At 35.5% G+C, this 17750-nt stretch overlaps 1 protein-coding gene across 8 annotated transcripts in view; it reads left to right on the forward strand.

The window, feature by feature from the left end:
* COG5 (component of oligomeric golgi complex 5) overlaps positions 1-17750 on the forward strand; it is a 282724-nt gene that overhangs the window by 40642 nt on the left and 224332 nt on the right. For 7 of the 8 annotated variants that reach the window (XM_065883739.1, XM_065883732.1, XM_065883735.1 and 4 more), the window contains exon 6: positions 2668-2788. The exons of the other annotated variant lie outside the window; for it this stretch is intronic. In XM_065883739.1, coding sequence (XP_065739811.1) covers positions 2668-2788 — 121 coding nt within the window. The remainder of the gene's footprint in view (positions 1-2667; positions 2789-17750) is intronic. 8 annotated transcript variants of the gene reach the window in all.

A 17750-nucleotide genomic window follows, 5' to 3' on the forward strand; every position in this document is an offset into this window, starting at 1 on the left:
AAAGATTATCTAAGACGTGTTGACTGAGCATTTTTTTTTATATGTATAAATTTATTTATTTTGTTTTGGCTGCATTGGGTCTTAGTTGCGGCAAGTGGGGCTTCTCATCGTTGCAGTGCGTGGGCTCTAAGCGCGCGGGCTTCAGTAGTTATGGCACACAGTCTCAGTAGTTGTGGCGCATGGGCTTAGTTGCTCCACAGCATGTGGGATCTTCCCAGACCAGAGATTGAACCTGTGTCTGCTGCATTGGCAGGCAGATTCTTATCCACTGCACCACCAGGGAAGCCTGACTGAGGATTTTATTAAATGCTCTTCTAAGATGATTTAACATGATCTGTTACTAGAGAGCCCCTGAGGTTTATTAAAAAGGGGGTGGAGTGCTGAAAACTGTTTCTAAGAAGGTAAATCTGGCAAGATGGATTTCAGTAAGAGACTGGAAAGCAAGCCAGGAGACCACAGTGTTAAGGTGAAGGTGATAAAGATTTGAATTAGGGTGATGCTTATAGGAATAGAGGTAGAATAGCCATTGTGTTATGCAACAGAAGAATAATCAGTAAGACTTGGTGACAGATAAAGTATGGTTAAACAGAAAAGCATTAGAAATAAGCTCAAAGCTTTCATGTTTGAGGACATATCCTTTATTGGGTAGGTACTGGGAATTCTGGAAGGACAGTTCTTGGTGATTAGATCTGTTATTTCTCCTCGTGATGTATTTAGAATCCAAGAGGAATGATTGCTTGGGATTCTACATTCCAAATGGTACATCTAAAAATATAATTCTGACAAGCAAGAAACTGATAACAGTGGTTGTTTTTGGTGAGTGCACAGTTGAGACATAAAAATATGAGGATGACTTTTTATCTTCTAATCTTTTGAATTTTGAATTATATGCTTCTATTACCTATTCAGAAAATAAATAAAATTTAATTAAAGATTAAGATGCCTAAATCTTCCAGTTTACAGGGAGAAATTCTTATTTGACATTCTTTTATTATTTTAAGTACTTCAGACTACAGTTACTCAGAAAAGCAGTCAGTAAAAACTAAACATGTTTAATACTTGGCTGCCTTTGATATACATATGTTTGTAAGTGTGTATTTGATTATATGTTTGTGTATGTTGTGTGTGCATGAGTGTGGCTGTGTTTGGCTCTGAGGTGTATGTGTACTTCATTCAGAAAAAATGTTTATAGTTGAAGCCTCAGGGACCCTGTCTTCCTAGGAGTTTTAAATAGCTTTTTTTTTTTTTTTTTTTTTTTTTTTGCGGTACGCGGGCCTCTCACTGCTGTGGCCTCCCGTTGCGGAGCATGGGCTCTGGACGTGCAGGCCCAGCAGCCATGGCTCACGGGCCCAGCTGCTCCGTAGCATGCAGGATCCTCCCGGACCGGGGCACGAACCTGCATCCCCTGCATCGGCAGGCGGACTCTCAACCACTGCGCCACCAAGGAAGCCCGGGCTTTTAATTCTTATTGCTACCAGTTAGGATTTTCCTCCTTACATGGGAGATGTTCTTGCTTCTCATCCAGCTTCAGGGCCATTCAAAGATGGTGGTGATACAGCAGCATAGACTGTCTCTCTTTTCTTTATTATCACCACTGAAGCTGAAGGTCATTATGTATGCATTACTCCATCAGTCTCCCTTTTCATTCTCCCCAGGCAATTGCCCTGGATTGCCTCTGTAATAAAGTGTCTTGAAATACACAAATCTTTATTTCATGTCTTAGTCTTTTGGATAGGTTAAGACCCACTATTGGATCTGGTAACAAAAAAGGTGACATATAAATGATAGGGTTTTTTGGGTTTGTTTTAATAACTTTATCTTTTACAATTTGTTATTAATAAAAAAATTAGGAAATATCAGTAAGGGCATGCTTATTCTTTAAGATCTAGTGAAACTGGACATTTTAAGTCTGTTCCCCTACGGACTTAGGAAAGAGAAACTAGGACTGGAAACTAGGAAACAGTAGTAGGAAGCTAAGCAGCCCTAGCACAGTGGTTGTCAACCTTGGCCACACACAGGGACTGCATGAGGATATTAAAAGAAATACTGTTTCAGCTTTAATTGGTCAGGGCTCTGTCTTGCTTGGGCATTGGAACGTTTTGAACTTACACACTTGAATTTTTTTGGCCTCATCGGGTCTTAGTTGCAGTATGTGGGGTCTTTAGTTTCATCGCGCAGGCTTCTCTCTAGTTGTGGTGCTCGGGCTTCTCTCTGTAGTTGTGGTGTGCGGGTTTTCTCTCTCTAGTTGTGGCACATGGGCTTAGTTTCCCCGTGGCATGTGGGATCTTAGTTCCCCGACGAGGGATCCAACTGGCGTCCCCTGCATTGAAAGACGGATTCTTTACCACTGGACCACCAGGGAAGTCCCCCTACATACTTGAATTTAATATGAAGTCAAGACTGAGAGCCACTGGCCTAGAGAAGAAAACTGGTCTACGACTGAGGAGAAAAGTGCTTAGGTTTCATAGCACCTCAATCCCAAATTCTCTTTGAGATAAATTGGAGCTTATTGTAAAATGCTGCCTTTTAAGACTTGTGATTATTTAGATTTCTGACTGATGGAAAACAAAAAATACCTGAGTGAATTTTTAGCATCTGGAAAGAAGAGACAGATTCACATAGTAATAAAACTTCATGGATTGACTTTACTTACTTAACATTGCACAGGTTGCCTGTGATTTGCTTCGGAGAATCATTCGCATCTTGTATCTCAGTAAGAGACTCCAGGGACAACTGCAGGGGGGAAGTAGAGAGATAACAAAAGCTGCTCAGAGTCTCAGTGAGCTTGGTAAGTCCTTTTGTTTATTGATTCACTGGTTGAAGGAAATTTGGTTGTTTCAAGTTTTTGGTGATTATAAATTGAGCTACTTTAACATTTGTATACAGGTCTTATGTGAACCTAAGTTTTCATTTCCCTAGGAGAAATGTCCAGGAGAAATGCTCTTTTTTAGGTGACAAGTCTCATGTTGGCATGGTGCCTAGAAGATCTGTTGAATTCATTTCTTCATTCGTCATTCTTTTCTTAAACATTTAGAGCAGCCTCTTGACCTTCAAGGGTGTCAGCAGTCACAGCTTTGAGTACTGACAGGTTGCAAGGTCCATGATGAAGCAGTTCATAATTTTTCAGGCAAACTTTTGAATACCTACCAAGTGCTTAAAGAACTACCTAACACCTGCATTTTAATGAGGCTTTGCGGTTTTCTTCTTTTCATTGGGTACCCAGTAATTTTTCTGAAGTGGTTGTGTTTAGTGGAATTTGTACCTTTTTAGGTTCAGAAGGTCTTTGATTATATCCATCTTAAATATCAAGAGTCTCCTAATGCTTAGTAACGTGCTTTGAAAGTTATGCCAAAAGAATATCAAAGATGTGCATTACATGTTCTTTTTGAATTTTCCTATATTTCAATTACATAGTCATCCTGTAATGCTTATTCCCTGTTTTGACTAAGGAAATGTAATATCCTTCACAAAGCATGCTTCAACAACATTTCAATTTATAATGCTCAAATACATTGCTTAGGCACATCATGGGAATATATTGAACTTGTGATTTAGTGTGCTTGGAATATATTATATAAAAAGTTAATTTTAAAGCAGTGAGTAATGCTTCACTGTTTTTTCACAATATGTGCTAAATATAGAAGTGTAAAAATCTTAGTATCAGCTGTTATTTTTTGCTTTATCATATTTAATTTCTGTGCTCCAAAAAATAAACTCTCAAATAATAGAATCATTAAAAACAAACACAAATTATTCCAAGGTTTATTATGTATACTTGTCATCACTGATGCTCTTCCATAATAAAAAGTTGCTAGATTTTGATTATGATTATCACCTCTCCTAGAAATAACAGATGCTGTAATGCAAATGGTGATATCTTCTTTTTTTAAAAAAGGCACATTTTATTATTTATTTTGACATCTTCATTGGAGTATAATTGCTTTACAGTGTTGTGTTAGTTTCTGCTGTATAACAAAGTGAATCAACTATAGGTATACATATATCCCCATATCCCTTCCCTCTTGCGTCTCCCTCCCACCCTCCACGTCTAGGTGGTTGCACAGCACCCAGCTGATCTCCCTGTGCCATGCAGATGCTTCCCACTAGCTATCTATTTTACATTTGGTAGTGTATATATATGTCAGTGCTACTCTTTCACTTCGTCCCAGCTTACCCTTCCCCCTCCCCGTGTCCTCACGTCCATTCTCTGCATCTGCGTCTTTATTCCTGTCCTGCCCCTAGGTTCTTCAGAACTTTTTTTTGTTTTTAGATTCCATATATATGTGTTAGCATACGGTGTTTGTTTTTCTCTTTCTGACTTACTTCACTCTGTATGACAGACTCTAGGTCCATCCACCTCACTACAAATAACTCAGTTTCATTTCTTAAAAAGGCACAATTATTAATCATAATGTTCTGTGTTGGTACAATGCAGAGTATAAACTCATTATCCTTCCAGTGAGGCTTTGGCTTTACCCAAAGTTTTATAAATGTTAAACGATGACAAGTTGTTGAGAAAGTATAGTAAATTATGGAGTTATCTCAAAATGGATTGTGTTAATTTAAATTTTAAATCTTTGCAGATTATGTGCTATTCAAAAATTTCAGAGGCATCATGTCTTTATCATTCACCACTGTGGTTCAGTCTTGGCCAGTCCTGGCATTGATAATAAGGAGAAGCCAAGAGGGAGATAAAGTTTCTACATTTGGAATTAATGTTTTAATAAAAGTAATAATTTGGTAATCATTATTACAGTTACGCATGTACACTAAATGCTGTTTCTATGATTGGAGCATCTCTGAAATTATCAATGTCTATATTTGTATGGTTCTGGCTCTCATTAGAAAGAATAAAATGATGAAGAGTAGCAGGCCCCTGAGATTAACTGAAAACCAATCTCTCAAACTTGAAAGGTCTTGAGGCTTGAAATGTAGTGACCAGATGAAATACATTGTCATCTGAAAGTTAATTATATTCTGAGGGACTTGGAGGGGAATGTCAGTGACTGCTAATGGATACCACTCTTTAGAGTGGTGAAAATGTTCTGCAGTTAAATAGTGGTGATTGTTGCACAACCTTGTCAACATACAAAAAAGCCTCTGAATTGTGTGCTTTAAAAGGTTGAATTTTATGCTTTGTGAATTATATATCACTTTAAAGTTATATATCAATTTAGAAAGTATATTCTGGTGCCTAGTGACGATTATGCTGGTACCTTTTCTTTTTTTTAAAAATTGAGGTCTAAGCGATATACAGTAAACTGCAACATATTGAAAATGTACAGTTAGGCAAGTTTTGACATGAAACCATCACCAATATTAAGGTACATAACTATCACCCCCCAAAAGTTTCCTTATGCCCCTTGGTAATCCCTCCTCAGGCATTTATGGATCTGCTTTCTATTACTGTAGATTGGTTGGCATTTTAATGAACTTTATGTAAATGGAATCATACAGTTTGTGTTTTTGTTTGGCTTCTTTCAGTCACCTTAATTATTTTGAGATTCATCTATGTTGTGTGTATCAATAGCTCATTCCGTTTCATTGCTGAGTAGTTTTCCATTATATGGGTATCCCACAGTTGGTTTATTCATTCACCTGTTGATTGATTTGAGTTGTTCCTAGTTTTTGGCTATTACAAATCAAGCTGTTATGAACATTCATATACAGGTATTTTTATGGACATATGCTTTCATTTCTCTTTGATAAATATGTAGATACAGAATGACCAGATCATATAGTAGATGTATGTTTAACTTTGAAAGAAATTGCCCTGGTGTTCTACCTAAAGTGTATGAAAACTGCACTTTTTCTGCATCCTTGTCAACCCTCGTTATAGTCAGTCATCTTAATTTTAGCCATTCTAATTGGTGTGTAGTAGTATCTTGTTTTGAGTTCACAAAAAAAAAGTTTGTAGAACTAATACAGGAGTTTAGCAAGATTTCAGGATATATGATCAATATACAAAAATTCGTTTTATTTCTTTTTTTTGTTTTTGGTCGTGCCGCGTGGCTTGCGGGCATCTTAGTTCCCCAGCCAGGGATCGAACTCATGCCCCGTGCAGTGGAAGTGTGGAGTCCTAACCACTGGACTGCCAGGGAATTGCCTTTATTTCTGTATAATATTAACAAGCAATTGGAAGTTGAAATTCAAAAATACCACTCATAATAGCATTGAAAATATGAACTACTTAGGGTTGAATTTGACAGAAGATACACAGTTGTATACTGACAACTAGGAAACATTGTTGAGGACAATTAAAAAGACCTAAATAAGTAAATAAACATTGTGAATTGGAAGACTTTATAGTGTTTATTAATATGCCCATTTTCCCTAAATTGATTTGTATAGATTCAGCACAGTTACAACCTGCATCCCAGCAGGCCTTTATTAAAATTGACAAACTGATTTTAAAATTCATATGGAAATGCAAAGGATCTAGAATAGCCAAAACTTAAAAAAAAACCCAAGAAACAGGCACAGTTGGAGCATTAACCATACCTGATTTGAAGACCTGTTACAATGACTTATACTAATCAAGACAAAAAGATAGACAAATAGGTCAATGGAATGGAATAGAGAGCCCAGAAATAGACACACACATGTAAGAACAACAGATTTTTGACACATTTAGTGGAGAAAAGAGAGTCTTTTCAACAGATGGTACTGGGAAAATTGGATATCCATATGTATAACAGTGAACTTGTATTTATACCTTACTTCATATAAGAAAAAAAGAAAACTGAAAATGGATCATAGTCCTAAATATAAAACCTAAAACTACAGAACTTCTAAAGGGAAACGTAGGAGAACATTTTTATGTCTCTGAATTAGAAAATGATCCCTTAGATATATAACCCAAAGCACAGTTCTCCCCACCACACACAAATTGGTAAGTTAGACATTATCAAAATTTAAAACTTCTGTGAGCGATGCTGCTAGAAGAATGAAAAGACAAGCAAGCCATAGACAGAAAATGTTTGCCAAGTGTATATTTGATAAAGGACTTGCTTCCAGAATATATAAAAAACTTTCAACATTGGTAAGAACACAAACAACCCAATTAAAAAATAGGCAAAAGATTTGAACACACACTTCACCAAAGAATATACGTGAATGGCAAATATACATATATGATACTCAGCATCATTAGGCATTAGGGAAGTAAAAATTAAAATCATACTGGTGTCTTACTGACAGAATAAGCAGAATTTTTTTAGTGCGGACTTATGTGTAATTTTTCATGCATATTATTATGATTAAAAAATAAAACTACATAGTACAGATTTCAGGATTAAATTATATCACATTGATTTATGGTTTTTCTTCAAGAAAAGTCTTGGCACTAGATGAAAATTTAGATGGGCCTTACTAAATTTGTAACATTTTTTGAACATTAGTTAAGATGATACACTTAAATCACATTTAAGTTATACCATGGTTTATATATAGTGAATGTATTTTATGTTGTGTGGTGTGACAAAAAAAAAGAAAGTATATCCTCCATTAATTTTTACTGTGTATGGTCTGTCCTCTGAGTTTTATAATTTTGTTGCTAAGCTGCAACAAAATGTTTTCTGATGATATATGGTGATACATTAACACCATGTATCATGAGAAAATATTTTTCAAATTTATCATAGAAGCATTTTTTTTTTTTTTTTTTTTTTTTTTTATTAATTTATTTATTTATGGCTGTGTTGGGTCTTTGTTTCTGTGCGAGGGCTTTCTCTAGTTGTGGCAAGCGGGGGCCACTCTTCATCGCGGTGCGCGGACCTCTCACTATCGCAGCCTCTCTTGTTGCGGAGCACAGGCTCCAGACGCGCAGGCTCAGTAATTGTGGCTCACGGGCCCAGTTGCTCCGCGGCATGTGGGATCTTCCCAGACCAGGGCTCGAACCCGCATCCCCTGCATTGGCAGGCAGATTCCCAACCACTGCGCCACCAGGGAAGCCCATCATAGAAGCATTTTATGAAATATTTTTTATAGAAGGAAGGGATAGTCTAAGTTTGTTTTATCCACTAATGTTCTTATTGTAACTGATATTTTCTCAATCTGATAAAACAATACTTATATGCAAACATTTTTGATTTATGCATAGGTGGGAAAAAGTATGATTTACATAATCTTTGCCATGTAATAGGTGATCGATAATTAAGGAACTAATGAATTTTTTTTGAGATGTCTGTAAGATGATGTAGTTGGTGAACATTGTATTATTTCAAGCTTTTAAAAATTGTTTATTGATAGGAAAATTTGTAAATATGCCATGTAACCGTTTCCAGTATTAAATTAGGTCTGAGATGACTTCTTTTTTAATTGAAGTGTAGTTGATTTGCAATGTTGTGTTAGTTTCTGGTATACAGCAAAGTGATTCAGTTATACATATATATGTGTATATATATATATTCTTTTAAATATTCTTTTCCATTATGGTTTATTGCAGGATATTGAATATAGTTCCCTGTGCTATGCACAGTAGGACATTTGTTGTTTATCTATTTTATATATAGTAGTTTGTATCTGCTAATCCCAAACTCCCAATTTATCCCTCACCCACCCCCTTTCCCCTGTGGTAACCGTAAGTTGTTTTCTATGTCTGTGAGTCATTTTCTGTTTCATAACTAAGTTCATTTGTGTCATATTTTAGATTCCACATATAAATGATATATGGTATCTGTCTATATATACTATTATATATAATAGTATATTATTTTTCATACATTTCAAAGTTACAGTAGTATTTTGGGGTATATATTTTATTCCATATGGTCAGGTAATGTTTATTGAAAGTCTGTAGTTTACCTTACTATTTGTCACCCCCTGCTGGACCATTCATCATTGTTTGAGAAAAATTAATTTAGTGTAAGGTTCTTCAATCTAGTAATGTATCAAATTTTCAATTACTCGGCTCTAAGGGCTTTATTTTCTATTTGGATGCTTAAGCCAGTACTTCTCTTTTCCATTCCAGTACATGTAAGTTTTAAAAATTGCAGTGTATCTTAAATGAATATAAACAATGCTCCAAATACAGGCTTCTTATTGTATTGACTTTTTACTGGTTATTTTATTGATTGTTCCTAAAAAATGGTGTCAGCGTACTTCTAGCGAATTACAGCTTTGAGTCTCTAAGTCTAATATTTTGGGGGAACATTAGATGGGCTGTTTTACTTTTTATTGCCATTATAACTTGATTACTTTATGTATAAAAATTCTAAATATGTTAAACAGTTTTTATCCGTCTTTGGTTTAGTAGATTGGAATTGGCTATAGGCTAAGTTAAAAGGGTTCAATGTAAATTTATGATTATAGGTATACTTATAGAACTTTACATTTTTTTTTTTTTTTTTTTGCGGTACGCGGGCCTCTCATTGTTGTGGCCTCTCCCGTTGCGGAGCACAGGCTCCGGACGCACAGGCTCAGCGGCCATGGCTCACGGGCACAGCCGCTCCACAGCATGTGGGATCTTCCCGGCCCGGGGCACGAACCCGTGTCCCCTGCATCGGCAGGCGGACTCTCAACCACTGCGCCACCAGGGAAGCCCAGAACTTTACATTTTAATACCATGTAAACAACAGGGCAGGTAGGCAGGCATGATCTTTTGAGAGACATGTTAGTAAAATAGGATGCAGTTTTAGTCATTTGTTTTAATTTCTGTGTTAGGGACTTGAAATCTGTTTCAATAAATCAGAAATGTGTTTTTCTACCATATCTAATTGGAAGATAATGCTGATGTTACAGTTTTATTGTCACAACTAGGAATATATTCAGAGGTCAGTGGTGACCCCCCAAAAGTTGTCTTCTGCCTCTCTGAGTCAGTCCCCCCACTTCCAGCACGAACTTTTGTTACTAGAGATTTCATTTTGCTCTTTCTTGGATTTCATATATGTGGAATCATACAGTATACATTCGTTTGATGAGTAGTATTCCAGTGGATGTGTGTGCCACAATATATTCATTCAGCTTTTGATACAGATTGGGTTTTCAACTTTAGACTATTGTGAATAAAACTGCCATGAACATTTATTTTCAGTGCCCTTGGGTAAATACCTAGGCGTGGAATTGCTGGGTCATCTGGTAAGTGTTATGATTAACTTTTTAAGATTTGCTACACTGTTTTCTTTCTTTTTAAACTAATAGGCAATTTTATTTTTACAGTAGTCTTATATAGCAACAGTATTAGTTTGCTGGGGCTGCCATAACAAAGTTATCACAGACCGGGTGTCTTAAACAACAGAAATATATGTTTTCACAGTTCTGGTGGCTGGAAGTTCAAGATCAAGGTGTTCATAGGTTTTTTATTTTCTGAGTCCTCTCTCCTTGACTTGCAGATTGCCACTTTCTCTCTGTATCTTCACTGGTCTTTCCTCTGTGCTACACTTTTCTAAAATGGTTGTAACATTTCCACCAGCAATGCATAAGAGTCCCATTTGCTTTACATCCTTCAGTGCTTGTCATTGTAAATCATTTTAATTTTAGCCAGTCTCATAGATGTGTAGAGGTATCTCTTTATGATTTTAATTTGCATATACATGATTACAAATCATGTTGAACCTGATTTTGAATATTTATTTCCCACTTCATTTATCTTTGTGTAGTGTCTGTCCAGATCTATTGTCTTTTTTTTTTAAAGACAGTATGAATTTACTTTAAAACTGTGGAACAAATATTACTAAATTACTCAATTCAAACTGGAGTGCATTTTCACCCCTAAGTGCTTCGGGACTAAGCTATCCCATCTCCTTTTATTAACTCTTGTCTCTTACAATGTCTAATGATGACAAAAGGTTAAATTTGTGTGCCTAACCCAAATGTGTGGGATAAGATCTGAGCCTTGGATTGAAGTGCATTTGATTTACACAAAAATAAAAAATGGCTAAGAGGGTTCAATAAAAGACAGTCTTGTGAAATATAGGGTAACTAGACTTTTGCCCTTGTTTTAGACTGGGTTTGTTTTCTTACTGAGTTGTGAGACGTCTTTTTATATTCTGGATACAAGTTTGTGAGGTGTGTGTGTGTGTGAGTGTGAATGTTTTTTGTGAATATATGTGCATTGTCTTTTAATATTCCTAGTGGTGTGATTTGAGCAGAATGTTTTAATTTTGATGAAGCCCAGTGTACCTTTTTCTTTTTTTTGGGAGGGGGGTGAGTTTTGTTTTATAGCTTGCACTTTTGGAGCCCTATGTAAGACAATCTTTTCATATCCTATAGTTGCAAAAAATTTCTTCTACATTTTTTTCTGGAAGTTTTAAAGTTTTAATTTTTGTGTTAAGGTCTATGATTCATGTCAGGGTACTTTTTGATATAATGCAAGGGAAAGGTTGAAGCTTATTTTTTTCCATGAAGATATCTAATTGGTCCAGTACTATTTGTTGAAAAGACCTTCCTCTCTCCACTGAATTACCTTGGGGCTTTTTTAGAAAATCAATTGACTCTGTATCTGTAGGTGTATTTTTGAACTCTATTCTGTTCCATTTATCTATGTGTCTGTCCTTATTTCACACATCTTTATATTTTGATTACTGTAGCCATCTTGAATTTGCATTTAAAGTCTATTTCTTTGTAGATAGAGTGTTCTTGAGTCCTGCTTTATTATCTGTTCTTTTATAATTTCAGTTTCCTTTTGTTTGGAGTGTTCATACATATTTTTACTAGTTATTGATATGGTTGGATTGAGTTTGCCATTTTGCTATATTCTATTTTTATCATCTTTTTTCTTTTGTTCCTGTCTTTCCTGCTTTTTTTCTTTTGTCCTTTTTTCGTAAACCATTTTTAAGTGTAAAATTCAGTGTTATTAAGTACATTCACAGTGTTGTGTCACCCTCAACACTATTTCCAGAACCTTTCCATCATATGCCAAAGAGAAACGCTGTATTCATCAACCAGTAACTCACCATTTTCCTGTTTCCCCAATCCTTGGTAACCTCTGTTCTACTTTTTGTCTCTATGAATTTGCCTATTTTAGGTACTTAATGTAAGTGGAATAATACAGTATTTGTCCTTTTGTGTCTGGCTTATTTCACTTAGCATAACGTTTTCAAGGTTCATCTGTGTTGTAGCGTGTATCAGAACTTCATTCCATTTTTTATGGCTGAATAATATTGCATTGTATATCACTTTTTGTTTATTCATCTCTTGATAGACACTTGGCTAGTTTCCACTTTTTGAAAAGGCTTTTATAAATAATGCTGCTATGAACATTGGTGTTCGAGTATCTGTTTGAGTCCTTGTTTACAGTTCTTTTGGGTATATATCTAGGTGTGGGATTTCTGGGTCATATGGTAATTCTGTGTTTAACAGTTTAAGGATCTGCCAAACAGTATTCCACTGTAGGTGCCCTTTTTACATTCCTACCAACAGTGCACTAGAATTTGAATTTCTCCACATCTTCATCAACCCCTGTTATTTTCTTTTTTGTTTTTTTAAATAATTGTCACCCTAATAAGTGTGAAGGTAACATCTTAAAGTTTCGATTTGCATTTTCCTAAAGACTGGTGATGTTGAACATGTTTTCATGTACTTATTGACCATTTTATATCTTATTTGGTGAAATGTTTTTTAAGTCTTTTATCCATTTTAAAAACTGAGTCGTTTGTTTTTTGTTGTTGAGTTCTAAATATATTCTGGATACTAGTCCTTGTCAGCTAAAATATTTTTTCCCACAAATATTTTCTCCCATTCTGTGAGTTGTCTTTCCACTCTCCTGATAGTATCCTTTGATGGAGAATTTTTTATTTTGATGAAGTCCAGTTTATCCAATTTTTCTTTTGTTCTCTGTGCTTTTGGTGTAATACTTAAGAAACGGTTGCCAAATCTAGCTCAGTGAAGATTTCCCCCTTGTTTTCTTCTAAGAATTTTGTAGTTTTGGCTCTTCAATTTAGATCTTTGATCCATTATGCTTTTTGCATGTGGATATCCAGTTTTCCTCTCGCTGTTTGTTCAAAACATTATCATTTCACCACTGAATGGACTTGGCACCATTGTCAAAATTTAATTGACCATTTATGTAACTCTTTATTTCTGGGCTTTGTCTTCTATTCCATTGGTGTATGGAATATGTATCATTATGCTGGTACCATACTGTTATGATTACTAAAGCTTTGTTGTAAGTTTCAAAATTCAGAAGATCAAGTCTTCCCACTTTGTTCTTCTTTTTCAAAAGTATTTTGACTATTCAGTATCCCTCGATGAGTTTTTCTATTTCTGTAAAAAAATGCCTTTGGGATTTTTATAGGGATTGTATTATGTCTGTAGATCATTTTGGGTGGTATTGTCACCTTAAAGTATTAAGACTTTTAGTTCATGAACACAGATGTCTTTCTATTTATTTAGATCTTTAATTTCTTTTGGCAATCTTTTATAGTTTTCAATGCACAAGGCTTTCAGCCTCCTTAATTAAATTTATTCCTAAGTATTTTATTCTTTGTAATACTTTTGTAAATGGAATTGTTTTCTTTATTTTTGAATTGTTCATTGCTAGTATATAGAAATACAACTGATTTTTGTGTGTTGTTGCTTTTGTGTCCTGCAACTTGGCTGACTTCATTTTTTAGCTCTGTGTGTGTGTGTGTGTGTGTGTGTGTGTGTGTGTGTGGTCTTTAGGGTTTTCTACATATAAGATCTTGTCATCTGTGAACAGAGATAATTTTACTTCTTCCTTTCCACTTTGAATGCCTTTGATTTATTTTTCTTGCCTGTTTGTGCAGGCTAGAACTTTCAGTACTTTGTTGAATACAAGTGGTGAAAGCGGACATCCTTACCTTGTTTCTGATCTTAGGGAAAAGCATTCAGTCTTTAATCATTGAGTATGATGTTAGCTGTGTGTTTTTCATGTATGACTGTTATTATGCTGAGGAAATTCTCTTGTATTTCTAATTTACTTAGTGTTTTTATTGCAAAAGTGTGTTGAATTTTGTCAGATGCTTTTTCTGCATCAGGATGGCCATGCGGTTTTTTTCCCTCTTCATTCTAGTAATGTGGTCTCTTGCTTTGAGTTTTGTATGTTGACCTATGCTTGTATACCAGGGATAAATCCCACTAGGTCACAGTCTATAATCCTTTTAATATGCTGTTGAATTCAGTTTGTTAGTATGTTGTTGAGGATTTTTGCATACATATATATGGGGTTTTTTTGGCTCTGCCGCATGGCTTGCAGGGTCTTAGTTCCCTGACTAGGGATCGAACCTGCGCCCTTGGCAGTAAAAGCATGGAATCCTAATCACTGGACTGCCACGGAATTCCCACATCTATATTTATAAGAGATATTGGCTTGCAGTTTTCTTTTCTTGTAGTGTCTTTGTCTGGTTTTGATATTAGGGTAATGCTAACCTAATAGAATGAGTTAGGAAGTGTTCCCTTCTCTTCAATTTTTGGAACAGTTTGAGAAGTTTTTGGTATTTATTCTTCTTTAGATGTCTGGTAGAATTCACCAGTGAAGCCATCTGGTCCTAGGCTTTTCTTTGTTGGAATTTCTTGTTTTCTTTGTGTTAATAAGATAGTTCTGTGTATTCCATTTTATTTTGTCTATGAACTTTTTAGCTATAAGTTTATATTATTTTTGCAGGAATTCCTAGGGATTACCACATGCATCTTTAATTTAGCACAATCTACTTAGTGCTTATGTTGAATTACTTCAGGTGAAATATTAGCTGTTTTGAAGTTATTGTCTACTAAATCTCTTGTATGAGCCCACTTGCAGAGTCAATTTCTTTGATCTGCCTTTAAAATTTTTTTTTCATGAGTATGGGTTATGTACATCTGTTTCTTTGCATGTGGAATAATTTTTTATTGAAGTATAGTTGATTTACAATATTGTGTTAGTTTCTGGTGTCCAGAGAAATGATTCAGTTATATATATATATATATATATATATATATATATATATATATATATACATTCTTTTTAATATTCTTTTCTGTTATGGTTTATTACAGGATTCTATGGTTCCCTGTGCTATATAGTAGGACCTTGTTGTTTATTTATTTTATATATAGTACGTAGTTTGTATCTGCTAATCCCAAACTCCTAATTTATCCCTCCCCCACTTCCTTTCCTCTTTGGGCACTATAAGTTTGTTTTCTGTGAGTTTGTTTCTGTTTCATAAATAAGTTCATTTGTGTCATATTTTAGATTCTGCATATAAGTATCATATGGCATTTGTCTTTCTCTTTCTGATTTACTTCACTTAGTATGATATTCTTTAGGTCCATCCGTGTTGCTGCAAATGGCATTATTTCATTCTTTTTTACCAAATAGTATTCCATAGTGTCTATATACCACATCTTCTTTATCCATTCATCTGTCAATGGACATTTAGTTTGCTTCCCTGTCTCGGCTATTGTAAATAGTGCTGCTGTGAACATTGGGGTGCATGTATCTTTTTGAATTATAGTTTTCTCCGGATATATACCCAGGAGTGGGATTGCTGGATCCTATGGTAACTCTATTATAGTTTTTTAAGGAACCTCCATACTGTTCTCCATAGTGGCTGTTACCAACTTACATTCCCACCAACAGTGTATGAGGGTTCCCTTTTCTCCACACCCTCTCCTGCATTTGTTATTGGTAGGCTTTTTAATGATGGCCATTCTGACTGGTGTGAGGTGATACCTCATTGTAGTTTTGATTTGCATTTCTCTAATAATTAGCAGTGTTGAGCATCTTTTCATGTGCCTGTTGGCCATCTGTATGTCTTCTTTGGAAAATTGTCTATTTAGGTCTTCTGCCCATTGTTTGAGTGGGTTGTTTGTTTTTTTTGGTTTTGAGTTGTATGATCTGTTCATATATTTTGGAAATTAAGCCCTTGTCGGTCACATTGTTTGCAAATATTTTCTCCCAATCCATAGGTTGTCTTTTTGTTTTGTTTATGGTTTCCTTTGCTATGCAGAAGCTTCTAAGTTTGATTATGTCCCACTTGTTTATTTTTGTTTTTATTTCTGTTGCGTTGGGAGACTGACCTAAGAAAACATTGACACGAATTATGTTAGAGAATGTTTTGCCTGTGTTCTCTTCTAGGAGTTTTATGGTGTAGTGTCTTATATTTAAGTCTTTAAGCCACTTTGGACTTATTTCTGTATATGGTATAAGGGTGTGTTCTAACTTCATTGATTTACATGTGGCTGTCCAGCTTTTCCCAACCACTTGCTGAAGAGACTGTCTTTTTTCCATTGTGTATTCTTGCCACCTTTGTTGAAGGTAGGTGTATGGGTTTATTTCTGGGCTCTCTATTCTGTACTGTTGATCCAACATATGGAGTAATTTTGGGTTGAAAACTGGACATTGTGGATAATATATTTGTCATTTGAGAGTCTACTGTGTTCTCTGAGGATTGTTTTATGTTGTTATTGTTCCAGCTGGCAGTTAAGTTGTCTGATCTCAAGCTACACATTCTTTCCCCTGTACTGTGTGGTCTTCATCTCTGCTCAGTTCTTCTGGTTTATAGCTATTGCTTTAGTAACCTGGTACCTGATAGATAGATCAGCCCTGTACCTCTGTAGTTTAGATGTCACCAAGAATTTTCTCAGAGTTGATACTAAGATCATGGGCCTCAGGTTTTGTGTATCTTTTTTTCCTTTAGAGTTTCCTTCCTAAATTTCCAGTTGCTCTTTCAGCTCTGAGCTCTGTCCTGTGACACCTCAAGTTATAGTAAGGCCCCAGCTTTCTGCTGCTTGAGCGGTGTACTGTTTGGGGAAAACCATCAGTCTAAAAACAGCAGTAAACTCACATGGCTTGCCAGTCTTTTACCGGTGGACACCCCTCTGACTTTTGCTTGCTTTTCCCCATCCTCCTGGATCCTCCCTTCTCCCCCTCCTCCTGGGTCCTCCCTTCTCCCCCATGTGTATATTTTAATGGTACGCCAGGGATTTGGGTCTTGCTCCTGCTGTGGCTCTATTCTTTTTAGGATTTTTCTTTCTAAATTTATAGTTACTCTGTCTTAATTCGTGTTCTCTACCATCTCTGGACTGTAAATCTGTATTTTTCTGCTGCAAGAACTGTGGGCATTGGAATGGGAGTTGATGGCAGTAATGGTGGTCAGTGCCCTTAGGCAAAAACGCCAAACTTGGATTCCTTACCCATTGAAATTTATATATTTCAAATGTAACCCTTCCTTCCGTATGTTCCTGCCTTTGATCACTTTGCAGGGCCTTCACATAAGTGTGTTCTTAAAAATGGCTTATCTAGGTTTAGAAATTATCTGCAAGAAACTATGCTTGACCAATTTACTCTGCCATTAGTGGAAACTAGACTAAAATAATTTGTATTTGCCTTTTGCGCATGTGCACTCAAAGTCCATAAAATCAAATGAGCATTGTAAATTTGAATCACTTTGATAAAAATTTCTGTAGGTTGAGATTCCAAACTAATTTAATTTTTAAATATGCTTAGAGGTAATGTTCAGTGCAGACTTGAATTTTATGTATATAAAATCTCTGTATTCCCAAAGAATGAATGGATACAAGAACATTTCATAGAGTCTAAGTAACCTTACAGACTTAGAACAATAAATTTGCCAAGGCACTTTATCATTACTTTGCCTTTTGGAGTCTACTGGTATTAAAAGTTATTACTTTGTTTTGGAAGGATGACATTTTGTGGAAATTTTTACTTAAAGACTAAAATCAGTTTTATGGGATCTTTTTTCTCTCTGTTCATCTGTTCTCTAAGGCAAGTCTTTCGTTTACTTAGAAGAGCAACAGAAAAATTATACCCATAGAAGTTATTCTTTCTCTTTGCCAAAGCTAGTTTAAAG

The sequence above is a fragment of the Phocoena phocoena genome, chromosome 9, assembly GCF_963924675.1.
Source record: "Phocoena phocoena chromosome 9, mPhoPho1.1, whole genome shotgun sequence".
Lineage (NCBI taxonomy): Eukaryota > Metazoa > Chordata > Mammalia > Artiodactyla > Phocoenidae > Phocoena > Phocoena phocoena.